Here is a 19,925-nt window from a genome sequence, read left to right on the forward strand (position 1 = left end):
TCCTGGACAGCCAGGACCTTGCACCAGACACCCCTCAATGTGCTCCACGCAGTGCAGGAACAGCCCCCCGGCCAGGGCTCTGCGGCTTTCCGGGGGCTGGAGCAGCCTCTCGAGCCAGGAGGCTCAATCCTATGGATTTACATCCTGAACACCCACACAGACCCTCCGAGACAGGGGGACGCAGGAGCCTTCCCCGACGGGGATGCTGAGACCCTTCTCCTCCCCACAAACACCCGCTCACATCCAACACGGGGCAACTTGTTACCTCTGAAGTTCAAACTATGGCAGCGAGGGACAGACAGACAGGACGTGCATAGACAAGTGCACCAAGGTCAGGGCCGAGAAATCGAGTGCCCCAAAGCCCTTGGGGCAGTGAAGGGCAGGACTAGCCCGTTTCTCCAGTTCCTCCCCTTGCCGAGGAGCTGGGTTGGGGTAAGTCAGACTGTGCCGTGTGCTGCATATCGCATGGGGAAGATGCTGCTGCTGCATGAGAACCAGCGCCCCAAATCAGCACGTGCTGGTGCCCAGATTCACCAGAGCTGCACGAGGAGGTGTGGGGCATGGGGAAGCACCAGCTGCCGAGTTGCCCTGGCCCCACGAGGAGCGAATGTTTCCCAACCCCTCCCTGAAATGTTAAGAAAGCCCCTCTCAGGTGCAGGGAGGACCGGCTCCTCCAGCACTCCTCATCCAGGAAGGACCGGGGCAGCCTGCAGCCCCCCAGCTGGTGGGGATTGGGTTGGATGCGGGGTGCACACCCTCACCATGAACACAGCACCTCCCAAAAACCCCAAGGACCATGGAGAAGCGAGTGAGGCCCAAAGCAGGGCAGGCCCACCGTGCCACCGCTCCGAGAGCTGAATTCCCCACCAAACCCATGGCGAGGTTTCCTTTGCCGTCGGTAAGCGATGGCTCACATCCTCTCGGACCATAATGGGCTAAAAAACACAGTTCCCATGTGGATTCAGCCCGTTTCCTTCTATTCTTTAACAGGAAGCCCTTTGAGAGCCAGCCCAGGCAGGCAAACCGCTCCTCATGCTGCGTCCCTCCCGGGATGGCCAGAGCCTCGGCGGGGCTGCAGAGCCACGAGAAGATGCTGGTTCCGTCCGTCCATCCGCTGCTCTGGCTGTTCGTGCTCTTCCCAGGTCAGACGCTGCGCTCGCGCCCCACGGAGGGGGAAACGGTGCTGGCGGGGGGATTTGGGGTGCCCGGCTTCATGGGGGGCACCAAGGGGAACCAGCCAGGGGTTTGAACAGGGACGAGCTGCCATCGGAAAGCTCAGCCTTTAAATCCAGGGGTGGCAGTCACGTTGCTGGGAAAAATGTGGCCGTACCAGGTTTACAGGGTTTATTTGGCAGCACTGGGATAAAAGAACTTGTTTCCTCATTAACAAAAGGAGCGCTTCTGCTGAGTGTTTCTGCGTTTTATAGTAAATGAGTTTTGTCAAATAAGTGTAAAGGTAGAACATTTAAATGTACAGGATGTTATTTCCCTCAAAGGTATTTTTTCCTCTCGTTGCTATAAATACAAAGACCATGTGCAAGCTTCACGCAGAACACGCCTCATGCTTATTGTGATAATTCTGCTCCTTTGTGACAATTCTGCTTTAGCTTCTCTTTCCCACGTGAGTCGTGGTGTGGGATGAAGGAGCCGGTTTCCTGCTCCGAAGGGTGACAGGTTGTCTTTTCCTGCGGCATCAGGCACCTCTTGTGTTGCTGACAGCTGCGGTAGCTCGGAGCTGAAAAGCATGCGAAGGAATATAGACTGTAACATCACCGCTGCTTCTAGTAGACAACCACCTAAAAGTGAGACGTGTGTCTCAAAATCCAACGTCTTTCTCATTAAACCATAGAAGTTGCCTGTGGGTTACAGCCACTGTGCTGGTACTAACGGGATTTTTAAGAGGCAGAGAATACAGAAAACAAGTCAGTTAGCAGCTACATGAGAAGGAAGAGCGTATAGATTGGAAAATTTCCCTTTTCATTAGGGACAATCCTGCTGGCTTCAGCAGGTATGGTAGCAGGCACGTAGTGCAGGTCCATTAATTCATTAATGAATTTATTACTCCTTAATTGAAATTTCTACGCTCTCACAGTTCTTTCTAAAGGAAGGTTCAATCACTGTTATTTTGGAGCTGCTGAAGTGGGGAGGTTTGGAACATTTCCAACCTGTTTTTCCTCCCCCAGAAACACTTAGCAGAAAATTTGTCCAAACAAGCCTCTTCCTATGAACAGTTTCTATTACAATGGGCTGGTGTTTTCCAGACAAAACGTTTCCACTGAAAAATTCCTCCTGGAAGCTGATGAGAAGCCAGCAGGATTTTCCCACTGTCGCTCCATCCGCTGTTCTCCTTATCTGCACCGCAGCCAGTGGATGGATAACACCACGAGAAAAATGGGAAACATATCAATATGTCAATATATATTTTTTATATAATTGAAAGCATGGGGTGCAGCTGGAGGACAGAGATCGAGCTACCAGGGGACCTTCCAGACACTTAAACCAAGGGCAGTTGGTGCAGCTTAAAACCAATTCCTTGGCCAAAAAGGAGCGGCCAGCACAACGCTGAGCTGGAGGAAGAGGGGAAAGCAGGAGGTGGTCAGGAGGAATGTTTGTTCACAAAACAAACTGCTCCCTTCTAGTAACACGAAACCCCGCAGATGACTCTGCAAATCTGATCAAAGCGGCCAGTGACATTTTCCAGGAATTATCTCCCATTTACAATAGGTGAGTCAACAGCAGGTGTCCTTGGAGGGGGCAGTGCTGGTAAACCCACTGCTGGGAAAGCCAAGGCATGGGTTTAAGCCCAAGGCTGGGAAAGGCAGATCTGCACCTTGCCTAGCACCAGCCTTGGCTAGAAGATCTCATTGCTCCACCACCCAGCATGACCAACCACCACATAAACCAGGAGGAACCTCCCGTTCACTCTTTTTTTGTAGACTTAAGGGCGGGGGGGCTGGTTTTACCTTTCAGCTGAATCATCCCAGCACAGCAGAAGGAAGCAAAGTCCCCTCTGGTATCTCCAGCTGCAGTGGCGTTGAGAGGTGTGAAAGTTTCGAGGGGACTTTGCCCCTCAATCTCATCAAACCTTCTAACACCCAGGGGACAGACTGGGGATGCAGTTAAATGCAGCTGCATTTCACAGCGCAGGGAGAACCCGCTCACCTCTGCTCTGGGTTCCCTGAGACCAACACAGGACGCAGGGGTGGGACAGGGACATCATACAGAGGCAAAGCTCGTGGCTTGGGCTACATAAAAGATGAGGTTGGTGTGGAGCTGTTTGTTGCAGGAATGTGCAAGAGATCTTGCAAATGTGCAAGATCAAAGCATTTTTTTACATTTCCAGCAGCTCAGTTGTTGCCTTAAAGTTAAAAAACAACCAATAGCAAACAAAACCAAAACTCCAAACTCTTTCAAGCTGCTGTGGATTAGGAATAAATTATTTTGAGTAGCTGCATTATTAGCCCTTTGCTAAAAGGGACTGCATCCCCATAATGTGGCACTCTACTGTCCTATAATAATATCTATTAGTCTCATGCTTGTTTCCAGCTGATTATTCATGCCTTGTCTCAACTGTGCAAGAGTCAATGTTTACAAAAGTTCAGTGCATACCAGCAACAACTGTGCTTAGTCCAGCAAACTTCTCCTATAATCCCTACAGATTTAAAAATTATATTTGAAGTATACAAGACCTAGGTCCTCACATTTGTGACGTTCTGGAACGGAGGCTCAGCAGACCTAAAAGGCTTTCTGAGACTCCAGGTGAACATTGCAGCAAACAACTGTCCTCTCATACAACAAGCAAACTCCACTAAAATTGGCCATGGAGGTGCAGAGCGTGTCTGTGCCCTCCGGAGCAAACCAGGCCAACCCTTGTGGCACTGGGACACCACCACTGGTTCTGGGCAAGAGAGGGGACCCATGGCAGGTGTCCCCCACCTTTCCCACCGCCATCAGGCACAGCTGCAGACTGTGCGGTCCCGAGGGCAGCACAGCTTGGGTGAGCGGCTGCAGACGTATGATTCGGTGAGGTCCTCTCCTACGTTAGCTAGAAGTGACTTTGGAATCACTAAAAATCGTGGAATCGTAGTGAAATTAGTGTGATTAGAAATGAGACAGAAACACATCACAGCTGACGATGCACGATGGAGGCACAGAACCACTGGGCTTCGTGTCTACTGCTTATCGCAGCCACGTAATGCTCCCCTGACTTGTTTTCCCCAGATATGAAATAGAGATAATAAAAGGACATTTTCCATAAAGTGCTTTGAAATCTGGCAGTCAAACCTAGGTGATATCATCAGGGTCACTCACCTAAAATCTGGACCCGTGCGCTGAAATGGTGGCAGCAGGCAGGGACGACCCTCAGCTGCTCCCTGGGAGCTCCAGCCTGGACACGGAAGAAAAGAAAGTGGAAAGAACAGGAATGATGAGAAATCCCTTTGCCACCAGCATTGTCTGCAGCACATCTTGTCTCCCGGGTCACTGGATGGGAGCTGAACCCCTCCCAGCAGATCACGGTCCTGGGTGGTGGTTCACAAACACCCCACGGCCTGGGGAATCCTGGAATGACTGGAAAGAATCATAAATTCGTGAATAAACTTGGAAACGGATGCAAAGAGACTCCACACACTTGGGGGAAGCAAGATGTGCTTGGTGGGCACCTACGGTTGATCTCCGCGGACACTGCTCCGGGTGTAGCGCACAAGTGAACGCAGCGGCCGATCACCTAGAGCAGCTTTTGGAGGAAAATCATATAAACTGAGGAGGGCCACCGGGGAGGCGCCTGTACAAGGTGGGAAAGCTGCGCTGCTGAACTGAACTGCAACTCGTGACACTTCTTCTGTGCCTCAGTTTCCCCATGTACAGAAAACAAAGCAGAGCTCACACTTATCCCTCTGCTCCATAAAGTGCTGATGAAATAGCACTATAATACGAGATCTGCTGATGAATAATACTATTTTTAAAAACTGTAGGTAGGCAAAAAGCACAGGCTGGGCTCTGGCTCCCATCAGGCCTGGATAGGTGCCCTCCCCATCTTTCATTAAACTGGGCACAAAGTGATTTCCTCCTCCAAACCCAGAGCTGGGTACAAACCCTGGGAGCAGCGCAGCCGGGAGGAGGGCAGGACCCGCATCACCAGCACTACAGAGCCCAGGGGCGAAGAACAAGCAGGTCAGGGAGGCAACTGGAACCAGTCAGCAGCTGGGAAGGTGACGGCGCTGCAGGGTGATAGAGCAGGCGTTTGCTCCCCAAAAAACACAGAGCAGTGGGGGTGCAGGCAGGATACAAGCCACACTGCTTTGCTCTGCCAGGAGCAACAGCTTCTCATGGAAAAACCAGACCTCAGCACGCAGGGTGATGTGGCAGCGCCCGCTCCGTCCACACGGTTTCCCCACATTGTTTGTCTCCCGGCTTGTTTTCTACATCCAAGTGGTTTTTAATTGATTTCCAGCACAGCTCACCAGAGAGCAGCACAGAGCGCGACGCTCCGAGAGGATGCTCAGGCCTGGGCGCAGCCCTTGAGGAAGGCTAAGATTAATTTTAATTGCTGATGAGACCTGGGTTTAATTGCTGGCTCTCTAAACTTTCCATAACGCTTTGGCGGAGTCACGACAATTCAGAACCTCTTGGCACTGAGCTGCCAACCCCCCCACGTCGTTTGGGAATTAGATGCTTAAATAGCTCTGCGGATCTGGGGCCTGATTTAGGCTGTCAGTTACCCAGCCGCATAACAACCCTTCTCTGTCTCCTTCACAATTTCCACCTTACGTGTTCAGCTGTGAGACCCTCAGGGCAGAGGCACCTTTTCTAGACACTTCATAAAATGTGTGGGTTATTATTATCGCTTTTGCAGAGCTCTCTGCTTTCCAGGTTTCCTAATACAAGACTTTTTTTCCCATGCAAAAGTCCTAAGAATAGGGAGTTGTTGCTCTCTGCTGTTCAGCAGCTGCTGCGTTTCACTCAGGTCAGTGTATTTTTGTCATGGGCCAATATATGAATCGAAAAGTCTAATTTTAGGTTGCCAAGTCTCTTTTCTGCAACCTGCAAGCAGAGGGTGACGCTGAGGTTGGTGGAGCAAAGCTGCACAAAGCCACACGGGCTCTGCAGCTGCCGCCATGGAACCAAACAGCAGCTTGTGCTGAGTCAGAGCTGAAATGCACCTGCAGCCCCGACATGCTCCTCTGCAGCCCCGCGGCTCCGCTGGGCCAGCAGCACCTTCCCATACAGCATGAGCAGAAAGTTGTATTTCCCATCGTAAATCCATCAGCAAGCTCCCCGTCTCCACCTAGAAATGCACAATCCAGCTATAAATCACTTGCACCCAAACAAGCAACAAGTATTTTGGCAGCCCTTACACTCAATGGGGAGTCATTTGAATGGCTTTGATGTTTATTGCAATTACAGCTGCGCTGGCTGCATCCTGATTATGATTGCGAGGTGTTTATATAGGCAGGGTCCTCGGCGGGGCAGCGGAGCCGGGCTGGCAGAGGCAGCCCCGTTTGCACGGGATTCCCCCGGGGACGCCTGCAGGAGCCGCGACACGTGGCTCTCGTTTGTTCGTGCCCATCCTGCCGCCTGGCCCCGCGGTGCAACTCGGGGCTCATCCGGCTTCGCGCATGTCCAGCCCCTCCGAGGAAATCCAACCGGGATGCTCAGCACCTCGGTGAAAAGAAAACACCTCATTTAACGGGACTTTTGATTATTTGAGTTGGCAGGGGAGGCATAACAAGCAGCAGTGGCCAGAAATCAGAGCCAGACGTGCTCCAAGTTGAGATAACGTGCGGTTGTGTTTATAGAGGCAGGGCCACATATTCCTGAGCAAAGTGCCCAGCGAGACCGGACACGTCTCCGCAGCAAAGCTCAGTCGCGGCAGGACCTGGGCGAGCAACTACTTGGGCAGGTGAACTCCAGGGACTGAGCAATGGAGGGGAAAAGACATAAAAAGCTTATTTACCTTATTTACAACTACTCCCAGGTTAATTTTGCAAACAGAGAACTCCCGATGAGCCGGTGCTCTGGTGTGACCTGCAGCAAGGGGCTGAGCTGTTGAAATTGTTGAGCAGGATCCTCTCGCCCTTGTGCCAGGGATGCTGGAGCTGAAGCCCATGGGATGGTCCATCAGGGACGGCAGCGGCAGCAGCTTCCTCGCTCCCAGCTTCTCCCATCCCTAGAGGCTCTGTTTGAGCTCCCAGATTCCTCCTCAGCTGCAGCAAAAATAGCTGAATAAACAGCCAGCTCAGCACCTTTATTCCTCTTTTCCTTCAACAAAGACCAAGTGCAGACAATAGCTCTTTCTTCAGCAATTCTTGATGCTTTCACGTGCCACGTACACCAAATACACCTGTGATCATTTAAAAATAAGCAAAAGCATTACAAGCAGCTATTTCTCCCCATGGAAGAACAAGACAATGGGTTCTGCAAAGGAATCTTGGAGAAAGAAGTTGCTTGAGTTCGGCAGCTGCTCGAGGACGTTGGCCCCTGCGGTGTTCTCAGCACATCATTTCTTGTGCTGAATGTTTACAGGGCATCTCAAGGCATTTGCAAACCAACACCCATAAATTGTGCTGTAAAGCTGCTGAAGAAGAGGAAGCCCATTGACAAAGAGAAAATTCGGCATACTCTTGGAATTGATGGAAACGGCCCCAGCCACCGCGCGTTCTCTGTGGAGTTGATATAGCAAGTGATGTTCCATCTGTCCATAACCCTGTCTACATTTCTAGACTGACATTCTAGACTGACCTGCTCTTCAGAACGGGCAGAGAGCGATATCCCGTAATTCTCCTGCACAATCACTCCCAGCAATTCACTATCCTCATGTCAAGACGGTTTCCTATTGCCCAGCCTCCCTTTTCCGTAAGGTCCGTGTTTGCTGGTCCTGTTCCCAATGGATTTAAAAAAGAGGAAAAAAGTATTAGTCCCTTTCTCTCTATGTAATTAAAGATCTAATCACGCCTCCTCTTCCATAGACTAAACAAGGCAGGTTTGCCAGCCTGCTGCCCAGTAAGCTAGGAGAGAAAAGCATGGAAAAGGTCTGAGAAGTCAGGTCTGGTTTTCACAGTCAAATCCTGTCTGGAAAGACACCATGTTTTATTATGTATTCACTCTGGTTTGGACCATAGGATGCACATTTCAAAAACAATAAAGTCACCTTTGCAAACTTAAACTAGTTGGGTTTGATTTGAGCCTGTAAAGTGCATTCACATGTTCCAGGTTTTGTCTCCAAATATGGGAAGTGGACATTTCTTTTTCCCATTTTAAACAGAAGCACTTTTAATTGGCATCTCATCTAATCATAGGACTCCAGGAGCTGGGGCTTAAAGACAAACACCAGGCATTCTGCATGTAGGCAACACGGGGGATTAGTGCAGGGATGCTCCGGCATAAATCCAAACGAAAACCCAAAAAAAACCCCAAGCAAAACCACCTTTCAGCTGAGAAACCAGGGACTCAGTGCAGCACCTACAATCCTGGGAGAGCAAAGCCCTGCGTGGGCCTCCAGGACTTGGGACCAGACCAGGGAAGGCAGCTCCAAGCCCGTCCCCTCGCTGCAGCCTCCTGGCTCTGTCCCAGTTTCCATGGAGCCCCATTGCATCCCTGGGTGCAAACACATGGACAAAGGGATCACGGGTAGGAAGCAGGAAGGAAAAAGATAAAAGAAACAAAACAAAAATGGTCCCATTGGCTCATGGAAGCCTTTACACACCTCATCCACACACTCATTAAGGAGGGAATGACCCCACCGATGTATTTGCATTTTCCCTGGAACAGGGGAAGATGGACCCCTGAAGGGTCCGGCTCCATCTGGGGACCAGGGGATTGATCTGGGCTGAATAAACTCCAGTACTCGTTTACTCAGAACCTGATAGTTTCGCACTCGGTGTTTGCTACTACTTCCTTGCTAATGCTCTTGGGAAAATCATGTATTTCAAAGTCATTCATACAGAAGATGAGGAAAACCCAAACCACACAACTAGCAAGAACACTAATGCATGGCAGCCATAGGTTGACACCACTAATACTCTTATTCTTTCATTCCAGGTACTACAGCCTCTGCCAACTCCTCCATCCACGCTGTAACAGGTACCTCCTGGGCTGTCATCTGCTTTATACGTTTGGATGTGGGTGCACATGCCCACGTGGGGAAGCAAACAGAGAGTCCAGAGATGAGAACTAGATTCAGAACTCCCATGCACTTCCCATCCTTTCCCAGGACACCCTGTTGCCCATCTCTGCCCACCCTATTTATCGCCATTCTCCCCAGATCTCCAGGGGCCATGGAGGGCACTGTGCCTCAGAAGATGACCCTTTTCTGGTCTCTGCCCCCAGCCTCGTCTGGAGGAAAGCAATGTGGTGTCTCAGGAAGCACAGAGAAAGCAGAGGGATCCCACCACAATTTTGCTCTCAGATCCCCGGCAGTTCGCATGCTCTACCCCCTGGACCCTCAGAGCCCAGGTCCCTTTGCCCACAGGTTCCTAGAGCCACCCCAGTGACAAACTCCCTCCTCAGTATCTCCTGCTCCTGCCACCCTTTCAGCTCTTATTGACTAAAATGGTTGCTTTCTGGCGCATCTTTCAACCCTCCCTGTGGGGATCCCACAAGAAGCACATGTAGATGTCACCCCCTGTCCTGGGCACTGATGAGGCCAAACCTCAAATCCTGGGGGCAGTTTTGGGCCCCTCACACCAAGAAAGGCCTTGAGGTGCTGGAGCGAGTGGAGAGAAGGGAACGGAGCTGGTGAGGGGCTGGAGCACAAGTGTGATGGAGCGGCTGAGGGACCTGGGGGGTTCAGCTGGAGAACAGGAGCTGAGGGGAGACCTTCTGATCTCTGAACTGCCTGAAAGGAGCTTGGAGCCAGGGGGGTCGGGCTCTGCTCCCCAGGAACAAGCGCCAGGAGCAGAGGAAACGGCCTCAAGTTGCGTCAGGGGAGGTTGAGGTTGGATGTGGGAACAATTTCTTCCCCAAAGGGCTGTGGGGCATTCAACAGGCTGCCCAGGGCAGTGCTGGAGTCACCATCCCTGGAGGGCTGGACAGACGGACATGAGGTTCTCAGGACATGGGGCAGTGCCAGGGGTGGGTTATGGTTGGACTCAATGATCTTAAGTGGCTTTTCCAACCAAAATGATCCTATGTCTCTCTGCTTGTTTTACAGCTCAGTCCCAATCCACAACACACAGCCTTGATGTAAGGAACCACACCTCAGGTAACACTCATCTGGAGATGCTCAGGGGCATCCCAGCTTGTCACTGGTCTGACACACAGCACAGCTGGGCCATCCAGCAATAAATGGACCTGTGCAGCAGCAGGTCAGACGACAACAGTGGTGGGGAGGAAGGAAGACTTGTGGCCTAAGGACTTGTGATCCAACCAGCTCTTCCTTGTTTTTTTTATTAACTATAAACCTCCAGTACTTTGCACACCCTCAGCACCTCCCATACAACAGGGCAGCATGTTCTGCATTTCTCCAAAAGGAAACAGGGAAGCCTGGAGAAGCTTGTCCTAAACTGGAAAATGCTTGTGTCCGCACAGGGACTGAACACCACCTTAGCTCTAGCTCATGTCAGGGGGTTTGCTTTGTTGCTTTATTATCTACCTTCATGGAAGCAACAATCACTCATAAGGACAGAAGAAGAAGTAATACAGACCTCTGAAGAGTTTCCTTACTTTGTTTTTCCCTAAGCATAGCTGCCTCTCCATAGGGACCCCAAAACTATAAAGGAGAAAGATCTCGGATTCTGCTTTCATTCCTTCCAGAAAACAAAACAAAACACCTCCCTAAAACCATTTGAACCATTTGCAATCTTTTCTCATTTTTATCAGAAAGCCAAGAGAAGTCCAGACAAGAACTTGCCTATGAATTCCAGGCTGGTGATCCACCCTTCCTTGCAGAGAGCTTATTGAAAGGTTTTTTCCCCCGTATCTTGCTCTGGATCACATTTTCGCTATGCAGCTTTGTGTAGCAGGTTGGGGAAGGTGACAGAGCCTCCAGACCGCTGCAAGAACCACATTATTTGTGCTTAGGGACTCTCAGTGACATAGAACACAAAAGTCAGCATTTCAGATAACAGGCAAACAGATACACAAGGGTGCCAGGCAGCTCCAGCCAGTTAAAGTGTCCAGTGACAAAAAAATACAGTGATTTTCAAGGTGGGGACAAAAGTGGTGGCCAAAAGCAGACTTATCCCTGAGTCTTCTGCTCAGCACCTCCAGACACTGAAAAAAGCCCAAGTTAATGCTGGCACATTATACAAGATGCTGAGCAGGACGAAGGCTGTTCCCTCATCTGCTCATGGCTGTGCTGTTCCTGGCGGATTATCCACCGCTCCCAAGGAGTCTGAGGACTGTGCGACAGCTGTTTCCCTTGGCAGTAACGCTACGCTTCCTCCGCAGAGCCTTCGGTAAAATCCACACCGCCAGCACACCCGAACGTCACCTCTGTGGGTCCAGCTACCACGGCCAAGTCCTCTCCTGTGGCCACAACTCTGCTGGCTTCGACCGTGCAAGGTAAGCATGGAAAACTACACGTTTTGCTCAGGCAGGGGAAGCCTGGGCCAGTCTGCACCGTGGTACTTGTGCAGTAGCAAAGATTGTGAATTTTGGACTCCCTGCTGAGGGAGCAGCTCAGTCTAGCTCCCCAAAGCACAGAACGTATCCATGACACAGATGTGGCAGCAGCTCAGCAAGCACGTATCAAAAAAGCCTGATCAGGCTTCACCAGGTGGCACTTTGTCAAGTCTCATGCAAACCAAATTTTTTACCCTATGGAAACCCAACACCTCTCCATAGCACAGTTAAAAGCAGCTTCAAAAGTTAATTGTCCTTTCCTGTGTTTTCTTGATCCAGATGAAACGTCTAATGGAAGCAGAACCACACCAGCTCCACCACCTCAAGGTACTTTGTCCTTTTATAGAGTAATAATAAGTCTGGATAATTTCATGGCAATTAGCTGACTCGGTTCATGTGGTGCAGGTTATCTAAGCACTTGTCTTCATCTTGGGTTTGACCCATCAGTAACACCCACAATTGCATCTTGTATCCTTATTAATGCAAGCAGTGAAAAGACACAAGACAAAATGCACTTAACATCCTCTGCCTGGGGTGAATTTGAATGACTGATCTATGCTAAAGAAAAGGGAGCCCTTTTAACATCATTTAAGATACAATCTTTGCTTTTGACAGTTTGCTTAATGCAGCCTATAAGTAAAAAAAAGATAATTCGGAAAGTTTTCTCAGAATAAGGGCAGAACCCAAGTGAGTTGAAAGTCTGAAATCTGACAACTGAGCCAATTCCCCATTAAAGGTTCAGTCTCAAAAATCTGCAGCGGTCAAGACAGAAGCTGCTCTGCTTCTCCACACCCCTCTCACATCTTCTCCAACACAAGCAAGGTTAAAAACCCATGGTCAGCTCTGCCTGCACAGATGTCCGACCAGCACGCCTGTGCCCAAGCAGATTGCTATTAATTATAACCCTTCTTTATCTCTGAAAAGCTCCATACATCTTTGGCTATAGCACTGTTGCTGATGCTTCCAAAAGCAAGGGCTCCTATTGTGCAAGACCCAATATTTCCCATGGATGGGGTATCCATGCCAGGCTCAGCAAACCACAATTTCAGGATGAAATGAAGGGATTGATGACTGGTGAAAAAACTGTTCAGCAGCAGTTCCTGCTTCTCAGGACTGTTCTGCTCCATGCAGTTTCTGAACAAGTTAGATTTGTTATTTCATAACCTTTTCCCCTTTTCATACCTTTTCCCCTTGTTCTTCTGACTTTTGCCACAATGACATTCCAATGCGGTGATGTTTTCTGCAAGACAGGAGCCCCAGTTCCAGGGTGCCAGGAGCTGCTTTGCCCTTCTCCAGGCAGCATAGACTTCTGGCCAAACACTGCTGTTGGGAAGGTGGGGATGGGAGAGGGGGAAAGAAGATCCTGCTTGACCTCCAGATGATCTTCTGCAGCTCTGAAGTGTCATTTTTAGTCTCTGACAGGGCCCAGAGCTGTGCATTAAGTCAATGCAGATAATCCGGCCATTCAACACACATCCAGGAGGCAGTAAAGGATTCTTTTTCCCCTCCACGAATGAAACACACAGGCTACCTTTAAACAGGTATTGGAAGCAGATGTGACAAAGCGAACAGGTCCATAGAAGCCAGTTTATCCCACTGATAACTGGAACCCTTGCTGGAACAGAACTCTACCCTGCCACAGCTGAACTACATGTGGTGTGCAAGGTAGCCCAACAAAAATGAGCTTAATTACTTCTAGATAACCCAGGACAGCATCCTCAGTAATTCCAAGGACGAGCCAGACAGTCAATCCACACACATAATCTGGAGAATTTCTTCCCTTGAATAGATTTTTTTTAAAGTCTCAACATTTATGAGCCATAGCAAGTCTATAACCATCCCGGTTCAGTCTTTCACTATTTACTTCCTGTATTTGCCCAAAAACTGCATCTGGGACTGGAGAAGCTGAACAGTTTATACAAAGGTATTTGGATTTTGGTTCTCTGAGTTTCTATTTGGACATGTGAAATAGTACAAAGTATGTATGGTGGAAAGGTTCTAACCTGGTATCACCAGCATTACTATGAATCTGTTCTCCTCTCCAGCATTCCCATTAATTCCTTCAGTCAATAGAGGACACTCAAGGCCAAGATTCACATTCTGCATTTCTCTGTGCAGGTCAAGAGCCCAAGACCAGCAAGAATACCACAACATCAGCAACTCAAGGTGCTTTCTCCTTTCTCTCACAGAGAGATGGTTATCACTGGATATTTTACAGCCCTTTTCCCACCCAACAGCAAGGCTGTCTTCACAGCAGCACAGTGAACAGCTGACGGGTACCCAAGGGATGCTGCCCATTCCATCTAGCCCTTGAAAAGCCTGTAAAGCTCCACAGAAGCAGCACTTCGGGTCAACTTGTTGAGCGTGGAAACAGTGGTTGTGAGTCACAGCAGGAAAGGCGCTGTGATGGCAAAAGGTTGTAAAAGAACGTCTGTCTAGACACGCCGGGCCTGTGTTTCAACATGCAGTTGTGCTGCCGAGCTGTGGGGTGACCTGCAGAACAAGTGTGAAGGCTGAGGGAGCTGGGGGGTTCATCTGGAGAACAGGAGCTGAGGGGAGACCTTCTGAGCTCTGAACTGCCTGAAAGGAGCTTGGAGCCAGGGGGGCCGGGCTCTGCTCCCCAGGAACAAGCAGCAGGAGCAGAGGAAACGGCCTCAAGTTGCGCCAGGGGAGGTTGAGGTTGGATGTGGGAACAATTTCTTCCCCAAAGGGCTGTGGGGCATTGGAACAGGCTGCCCAGGGCAGTGCTGGAGTCACCATCCCTGGAGGGTTGGACAGACGGACATGAGGTTCTCAGGGACATGGGGAAGTGCTGGGGTGGCTTATGGTTGGACTCAATGATCCTGAGGGTCTCTTCCAACAGAAATGATTCTATGAAAGGGAGGGAGACAGGACACCCTGCCAGGGCAGTCCTTCACCAGCCAGGCTCAGCTTCATCACCAGGGCCCCAGCAGAAAACCCTGGAGGTGTTCTCAAACTGTCGAGAAATGGGGCCACACCAAGACAATCCAATTCCCACACAGGTCTTGGTCACTTCGCTGTTACCATTGATGGGGCTGGCCAGGACCCATAGTTATCCTCTTCAATAAAGCACACATGCGAGTTAGGTCCTCTAGCATGGCTAGGAATCCTCTTCCCAACCTTGGAAGAAAGACTTTTATATAAAGCTCCCTTTTTCCCCCTCTTGTAGGCACCTCAGCGCCAGTCACCCCAACAACTGCGCTCTCTGGCTACTTGCCTACGCCCACTCCGACAGATGACAAATCACCACTGACAGTGGCAGCTTTTGGTAAGGTCTTGTGCGACCTGGGGAGAGGACGGGGGGGTCTGTTTTGCCAAGACACACTGTCTGGGACACCCAGCATCGAAGATGCTTCTCTAGAGATGGCTCCACAGTTTCCTTCAGCGTGACTCATCCTGGAGCTTTCCAAGTGCAAAGGAAAACCCTGGAGAAAAAGACTTGTCACCAGCAGGTTATAAAGCACCAAATAAATTCTCCCAGCCATGCCCAAGGGACAGACAATTTAAAAGTCCATCATGGCTACACCTGAGCTTGGCATCTTGCTCCCAGCACCAGTGTTTGCCCCAGCTCCATGTTAGGACATGACCCAGGCACAAATGATCCCATGCTATGCCTTGCTTTCCCTGACAGGGCCTAGAATAAATACATTACCCACCTGGAAGCTTAGACAATTTGGGTTTTTTCCCCACAAACCTACTGGGGCTGCATTCCCACCCTGAATTACTGCAGGAAGCAGCCAAGTCTCTGCATCCTTCAGACTGCAGGAGGATGGAGCGAAGGATGCCACATCTTAATCGAGCAATAGATCCGAAGACAGGCACAGCTTAGATTTCAGAGGCTCACTCTGCCTGGGGCTGTACTGTCCCCTCCTCCCTGAAGACACACAACGAAAATCAATTTGCTCATTTCTGTAACACTATAGGGAAAAGCGTTAATTCTGAAGGATTCTAAAAAGTCAAGTGTTAACTTCATAAGTATTAATATCATTTGCTTATCTCCTCCAAGGGAAGCCAGAAGTCCCGAAGCAGTCTAACAGGACAGAATCCCCATGCAAAAATAGTTTGATTTATTGAGGCCAAATGTCAGAATCAAGTCTGCGCTTGGCCACTGGTTTATGAGACAGATAACATCATTCTCAGTCTTCAGCCTGTCTCCGTCCATTATGTTACATATTTATCTGACTTTATACACCTTTAGGATAAGATTTACCGGCTGTAGTAGGCACATACCTACTTCAGTCAATCCCCAGTGTAATCAGCTAACTTATGCCCTCCTGGCACTGCTTTACCAATTAAGTATTTAATTTATCAGAAACCCTTTGAGGCTAAAACACAAGAGGATAAAGCCATTTGCTCTAGTGACTACTTACATTCCTGCTTGTTGTGTGCTCATTTTAATGAAAATATTGATTTCCTACCCAAGTTTTGGTGACAGCCCAAGTCTCCCCGCCACCCCCGAAGCCGAGGACAGGCACGTTGTTACTTCGGTCACAGACAGTTCTTTCCTCCATCCCCAGGTGTCATCAGCTTCATAGTTATCCTGATAGTGGTCGTGATCATCCTGGTCAGCGTGGTCAGCCTGAGGTTCAAGTGCAACCGCTCAAAGGACTCGGAAGGTATTTTGCCTGGCATGATTTGTCATTCCTTAATCAAAAGTTATCAGTTTCCGCATGGGTCTGGCAATTCCTACATGTTTTTTAAAAAGCAGGGAGGCTTTGAAGCCAAATGGGAACATGGATTCAGCAGTTCAGAATGTGGTGGGACCATATCTTTGGAGCCCCAGCCAGACCCGTCTGCACAAGGAACAGTCCCGACTTTGCTGCAGTTAAAGGTGCAGATTTCCAGAGAAAGTCACAGAGTCTGACGCTTCTTTTCGCTCGGAATCCCACGGAGCAGTCCCTACTAGAGGGCAAGGCTGCTCTGCGGCGAGACAGATATTAATAACTGCCGAAAGAACGAAGGATGTGATGAGTGCCTCAACAGGCAGCAAAGCACTCGCTCCTGCTGCTGTGTCACTCTAGTTAAGGAACTTTCTCTCATCAACTCTCAAGTAGCCTCCGTGGTGTTTCTAATCACATTTTAATTTCATTTATAACCCTGTACAATGTAATTCTGAATATAGCCGACTTATTTTATTGCTTGGCTGTGATGTTTTCTCACCTGTATGTCGTTTTTCTCCCTCCAGACAAACAGAAACCAGGGACCTCCGTGGTATCTGAGAGGTAAGGCTGTTCATGCTATTCACATCCTACTGAAAGTGCCTCTTTTATTCCACAGCCAATTTGAGCAAGGAAAAGAGGCTGCTTTGGTTATTTCAGGTGGAAGGAAGCATTTCTCTGATACAGGTAGAAACCCTAAGTGAGCGTGGGTAGCACCTCAACCTCTGCCTGATGGAGTCAAAGGTGAGAGTTCAATATTTAGGGCCCTCATTTCCAAGCTGCACTGCTATCTGTGGAGACTCATCACCTTCCAAAAGCAGTTTGCATGTCTTTCTTTGCTTAGATACAGGCTTGAGTTCTGGATCTCAAGCAGCCTCAGTGAGATGAGATCAGGCCCACAAAACTATCTTCCAAGATGCCTGTTACTGTTATCTATAATAGCGAGAGCAGGATGAGGTGGCCCCAGTGCAAAGACCTTTGGAGGATGGTCCATCTGAACCCACCAGGCAAGAAGAGAGGCTGCACATGGGAAATGAGCAGGGAACAAGAGCTGGAAAGGTCCAAAATATGTTGCTCATACTTTTCCATCTGAGAGTTTCCTACCAAAGGAATAAACCCTACTTTGGAAAGAAGCAAGGCGCACCGGGAGCAAAGCCTCTAAGTATTTAGGCACTAAATTTGCATTGACATCAATGGTTCCTAAATAGCCTTAATGATCATGATCCAGCTGATCTGCAGCCCCTGAGGTGCCCTAACCTCCAAATTCACCCAGTCTCCACCAGCACTAAGTGCAAATCCCAGCCCTTGGGGTATGGAGAAAGGGAAATTCCACCTTCCTAACGCTTGGAATTCTCATTCCTAAGAGAGTCACTGGCAATACAGGAGCAGGAGCATTGGATGGTAAAACACTCCCTTTGGATGACAAATAAACCCAGGGCAGTGGGACAGGGTAATGTTTCCTCTTGTTCCAGTTCTGGTGCTGGCTGCAGGTGATGGTCACTGAGAACCAGATCCAGACTGCTCCTTGATTCTGCCCACAAGCAGTGACACAGGTGATAGCGGCACTTTCTGTCAGGAAAACCAGCACCGCATCCAAATCTGAACGCACCGCTTGTTTCCCCAGAGATCTCTGAACAGGGGATGGGGACTTTGGCACCAAGGGAGAGCCTGAATCAGGACAGCAGCTCAAAGGGCAACGCAAATCAGCTCTGGTCCCCTGCCTCACCTGTTATGTGCACAGAAACTCCTTTATTTCATTTTCCAGAGCAGTTAATCCTGCCTTCTCTTCTGACAGCTGCTCGGCAGGCACGAGCCAGAAGGAGAACAGCATCACCCTGATCTCCATGAAGAACATCAACACGAACAACAGCAGGAGCTACCCACCATCAGAAAAGGTTTGTCTTTTAAACCTCCCTTTTTAGAGAGTTTGCTGGGGTTGATTTCACTTGCTATATAAGAGCATGCCTTTGAGGTATTGTTTTGCTCTCTTATTCCTTCAGAAAGGAAATATAATAAAACACTGCCATGAAACTCCTGAAGGCCCAGACTGGTTCCAGTGAGCCTGGTGAAAGTTTGGGTGCCCATCTCGGGTTTATCCAAGCTGCCTGACCTCCAGGTGTCAAGCTCACCTCACGCATATAGGTGCCATCACCCAGGGCCAGCTGAGATAGAGTGGTTTGTCACTAAATGATGGTCATTAAGCTAGTCTTACTTAAGTCAAGGTCTCACCCTCTAGTCCAAGCTTACCACCCTCCTCCCCACAGATGATGCTGGAGCACATTCCCATCAGGACTCTCAGATCCAGTCCATACAAGTAATTCACACAACTTTAAGTTGTTTGAAAGCTAAACTGGGACTGGGTTGGAGGGAACACATGTCTTTACTTCTTTTGCCAGCCTAAACAGGTTGCTGATGCACCACGTTTTGTTCCTTTTGCAGGTGCTATGAAGCCAAAGACCCAGAGCTTGAAGCTGACTCGCAACCAGCAGTGACTTTCTAGGTTTGTTTTTGGTTTTGTTTTTTCCCTTGAGGAAAGACCAAGCATGGACAATAATGTTATTAAATTATTATGTCCTTTCTGATCAGTACCTTTACAGCAGCATCCTACAGAGCTTCCTCCCCTGGGGGATCTCAGGGCTTTGTCCAGTTCCAGCCTGCCATGTGCAATGGCTGGTATATAACACTATTTTTTATATGCCTTCAAATCCTCAGATTATTCCAACAGCAAGAAGCACCAAGGAACTGTATACTTTGCTAATTAACCGCTGCCTTAGAATAACGGCCTTTATAGTCTGTGCCAGCCAGCCGCAGGCTCGTTATCAGTACAGCCCCATGGTGAGTCAAACACACATTAGAAAAGCATAACGTGAAGTTAAAGGCCTAACAGGACACAAATGGCCGAGTGCTGGGACACATCCCAGCACGATCGCCCCAAGCCCCTGGTCCTTGGTGTCCTCATTGTCCCCGCAGCGGTGGGGATGATCACATCCACCTACCTCACAGGGTTGTTGTGAGGCTGTGTTAATCCATGTCTGTAAAGCATTTGGAGAGCCATGAATTAAAGGTGCTGGTGAAATGCAAATTGCCATCTTACATACTTTATTATTAATAACCAAGGTTCAGGCAGGCAGATCGCTGTCTTCCCACAGGCCAAACGTGCTCAAAGACTCATCTGAAGTGTAAAGAACAAGGTCTCTGCACAGACAGGGTTTTATCTGAGTGTAAAAAGGAGTGGCCACACGCCAAATACTGAGCTGCTTCAGCTCCTGAAGTTTGGTAGCGTGAGTTTACTGGGGAGCTTCCATCTTCTGTACCAACACCCTCCCAGAGCTTCCTGACAGCCCAGAACAGCAGCATCCCCTTCCACCTCACCATAGCACCAAGTACCACCCTTGAGTCACCACAATAAGGAGAACAAGCCTCCGTTGGCTCTACAGTGCAACACCCCACAGTTGGAGCCAGCTGGTTCACAACCTGAGCCAGCTCAGACCCAGCTGCCCATCACCTTTCATCGAGTCACAGAATCATTTTGGTTGGAAAAGCCCCTCAGGATCATCGAGTCCAACCATAACCCACCCCTGGCACTGCCCCATGTCCTGAGAACCTCATGTCCGTCTGTCCAGCCCTCCAGGGATGGTGACTCCAGCACTGCCCTGGGCAGCCTGTTCCAATGCCCCACAGCCC

General features: G+C 49.5%; 1 protein-coding gene across 1 annotated transcript; it reads left to right on the forward strand.

The window, feature by feature from the left end:
• Positions 1 to 1,051: 1,051 nt before the first annotated feature.
• ECSCR (endothelial cell surface expressed chemotaxis and apoptosis regulator) lies at positions 1,052 to 18,741 on the forward strand (the record flags this gene model as incomplete). Its single annotated transcript, XM_080353374.1, has 9 exons — positions 1,052 to 1,142; positions 11,389 to 11,502; positions 13,681 to 13,758; positions 14,753 to 14,851; positions 16,101 to 16,199; positions 16,769 to 16,805; positions 18,037 to 18,136; positions 18,242 to 18,297; positions 18,681 to 18,741. 9 exons carry the CDS (start codon positions 1,052 to 1,054, stop codon positions 18,739 to 18,741), a joined length of 735 nt encoding a protein of 244 aa, XP_080209500.1.
• Between the last annotated feature and the right edge of the window lie 1,184 nt (positions 18,742 to 19,925).

The sequence above is a fragment of the Nesoenas mayeri genome (genome assembly GCF_963082525.1).
Source record: "Nesoenas mayeri genome assembly, chromosome: 14".
Lineage (NCBI taxonomy): Eukaryota > Metazoa > Chordata > Aves > Columbiformes > Columbidae > Nesoenas > Nesoenas mayeri.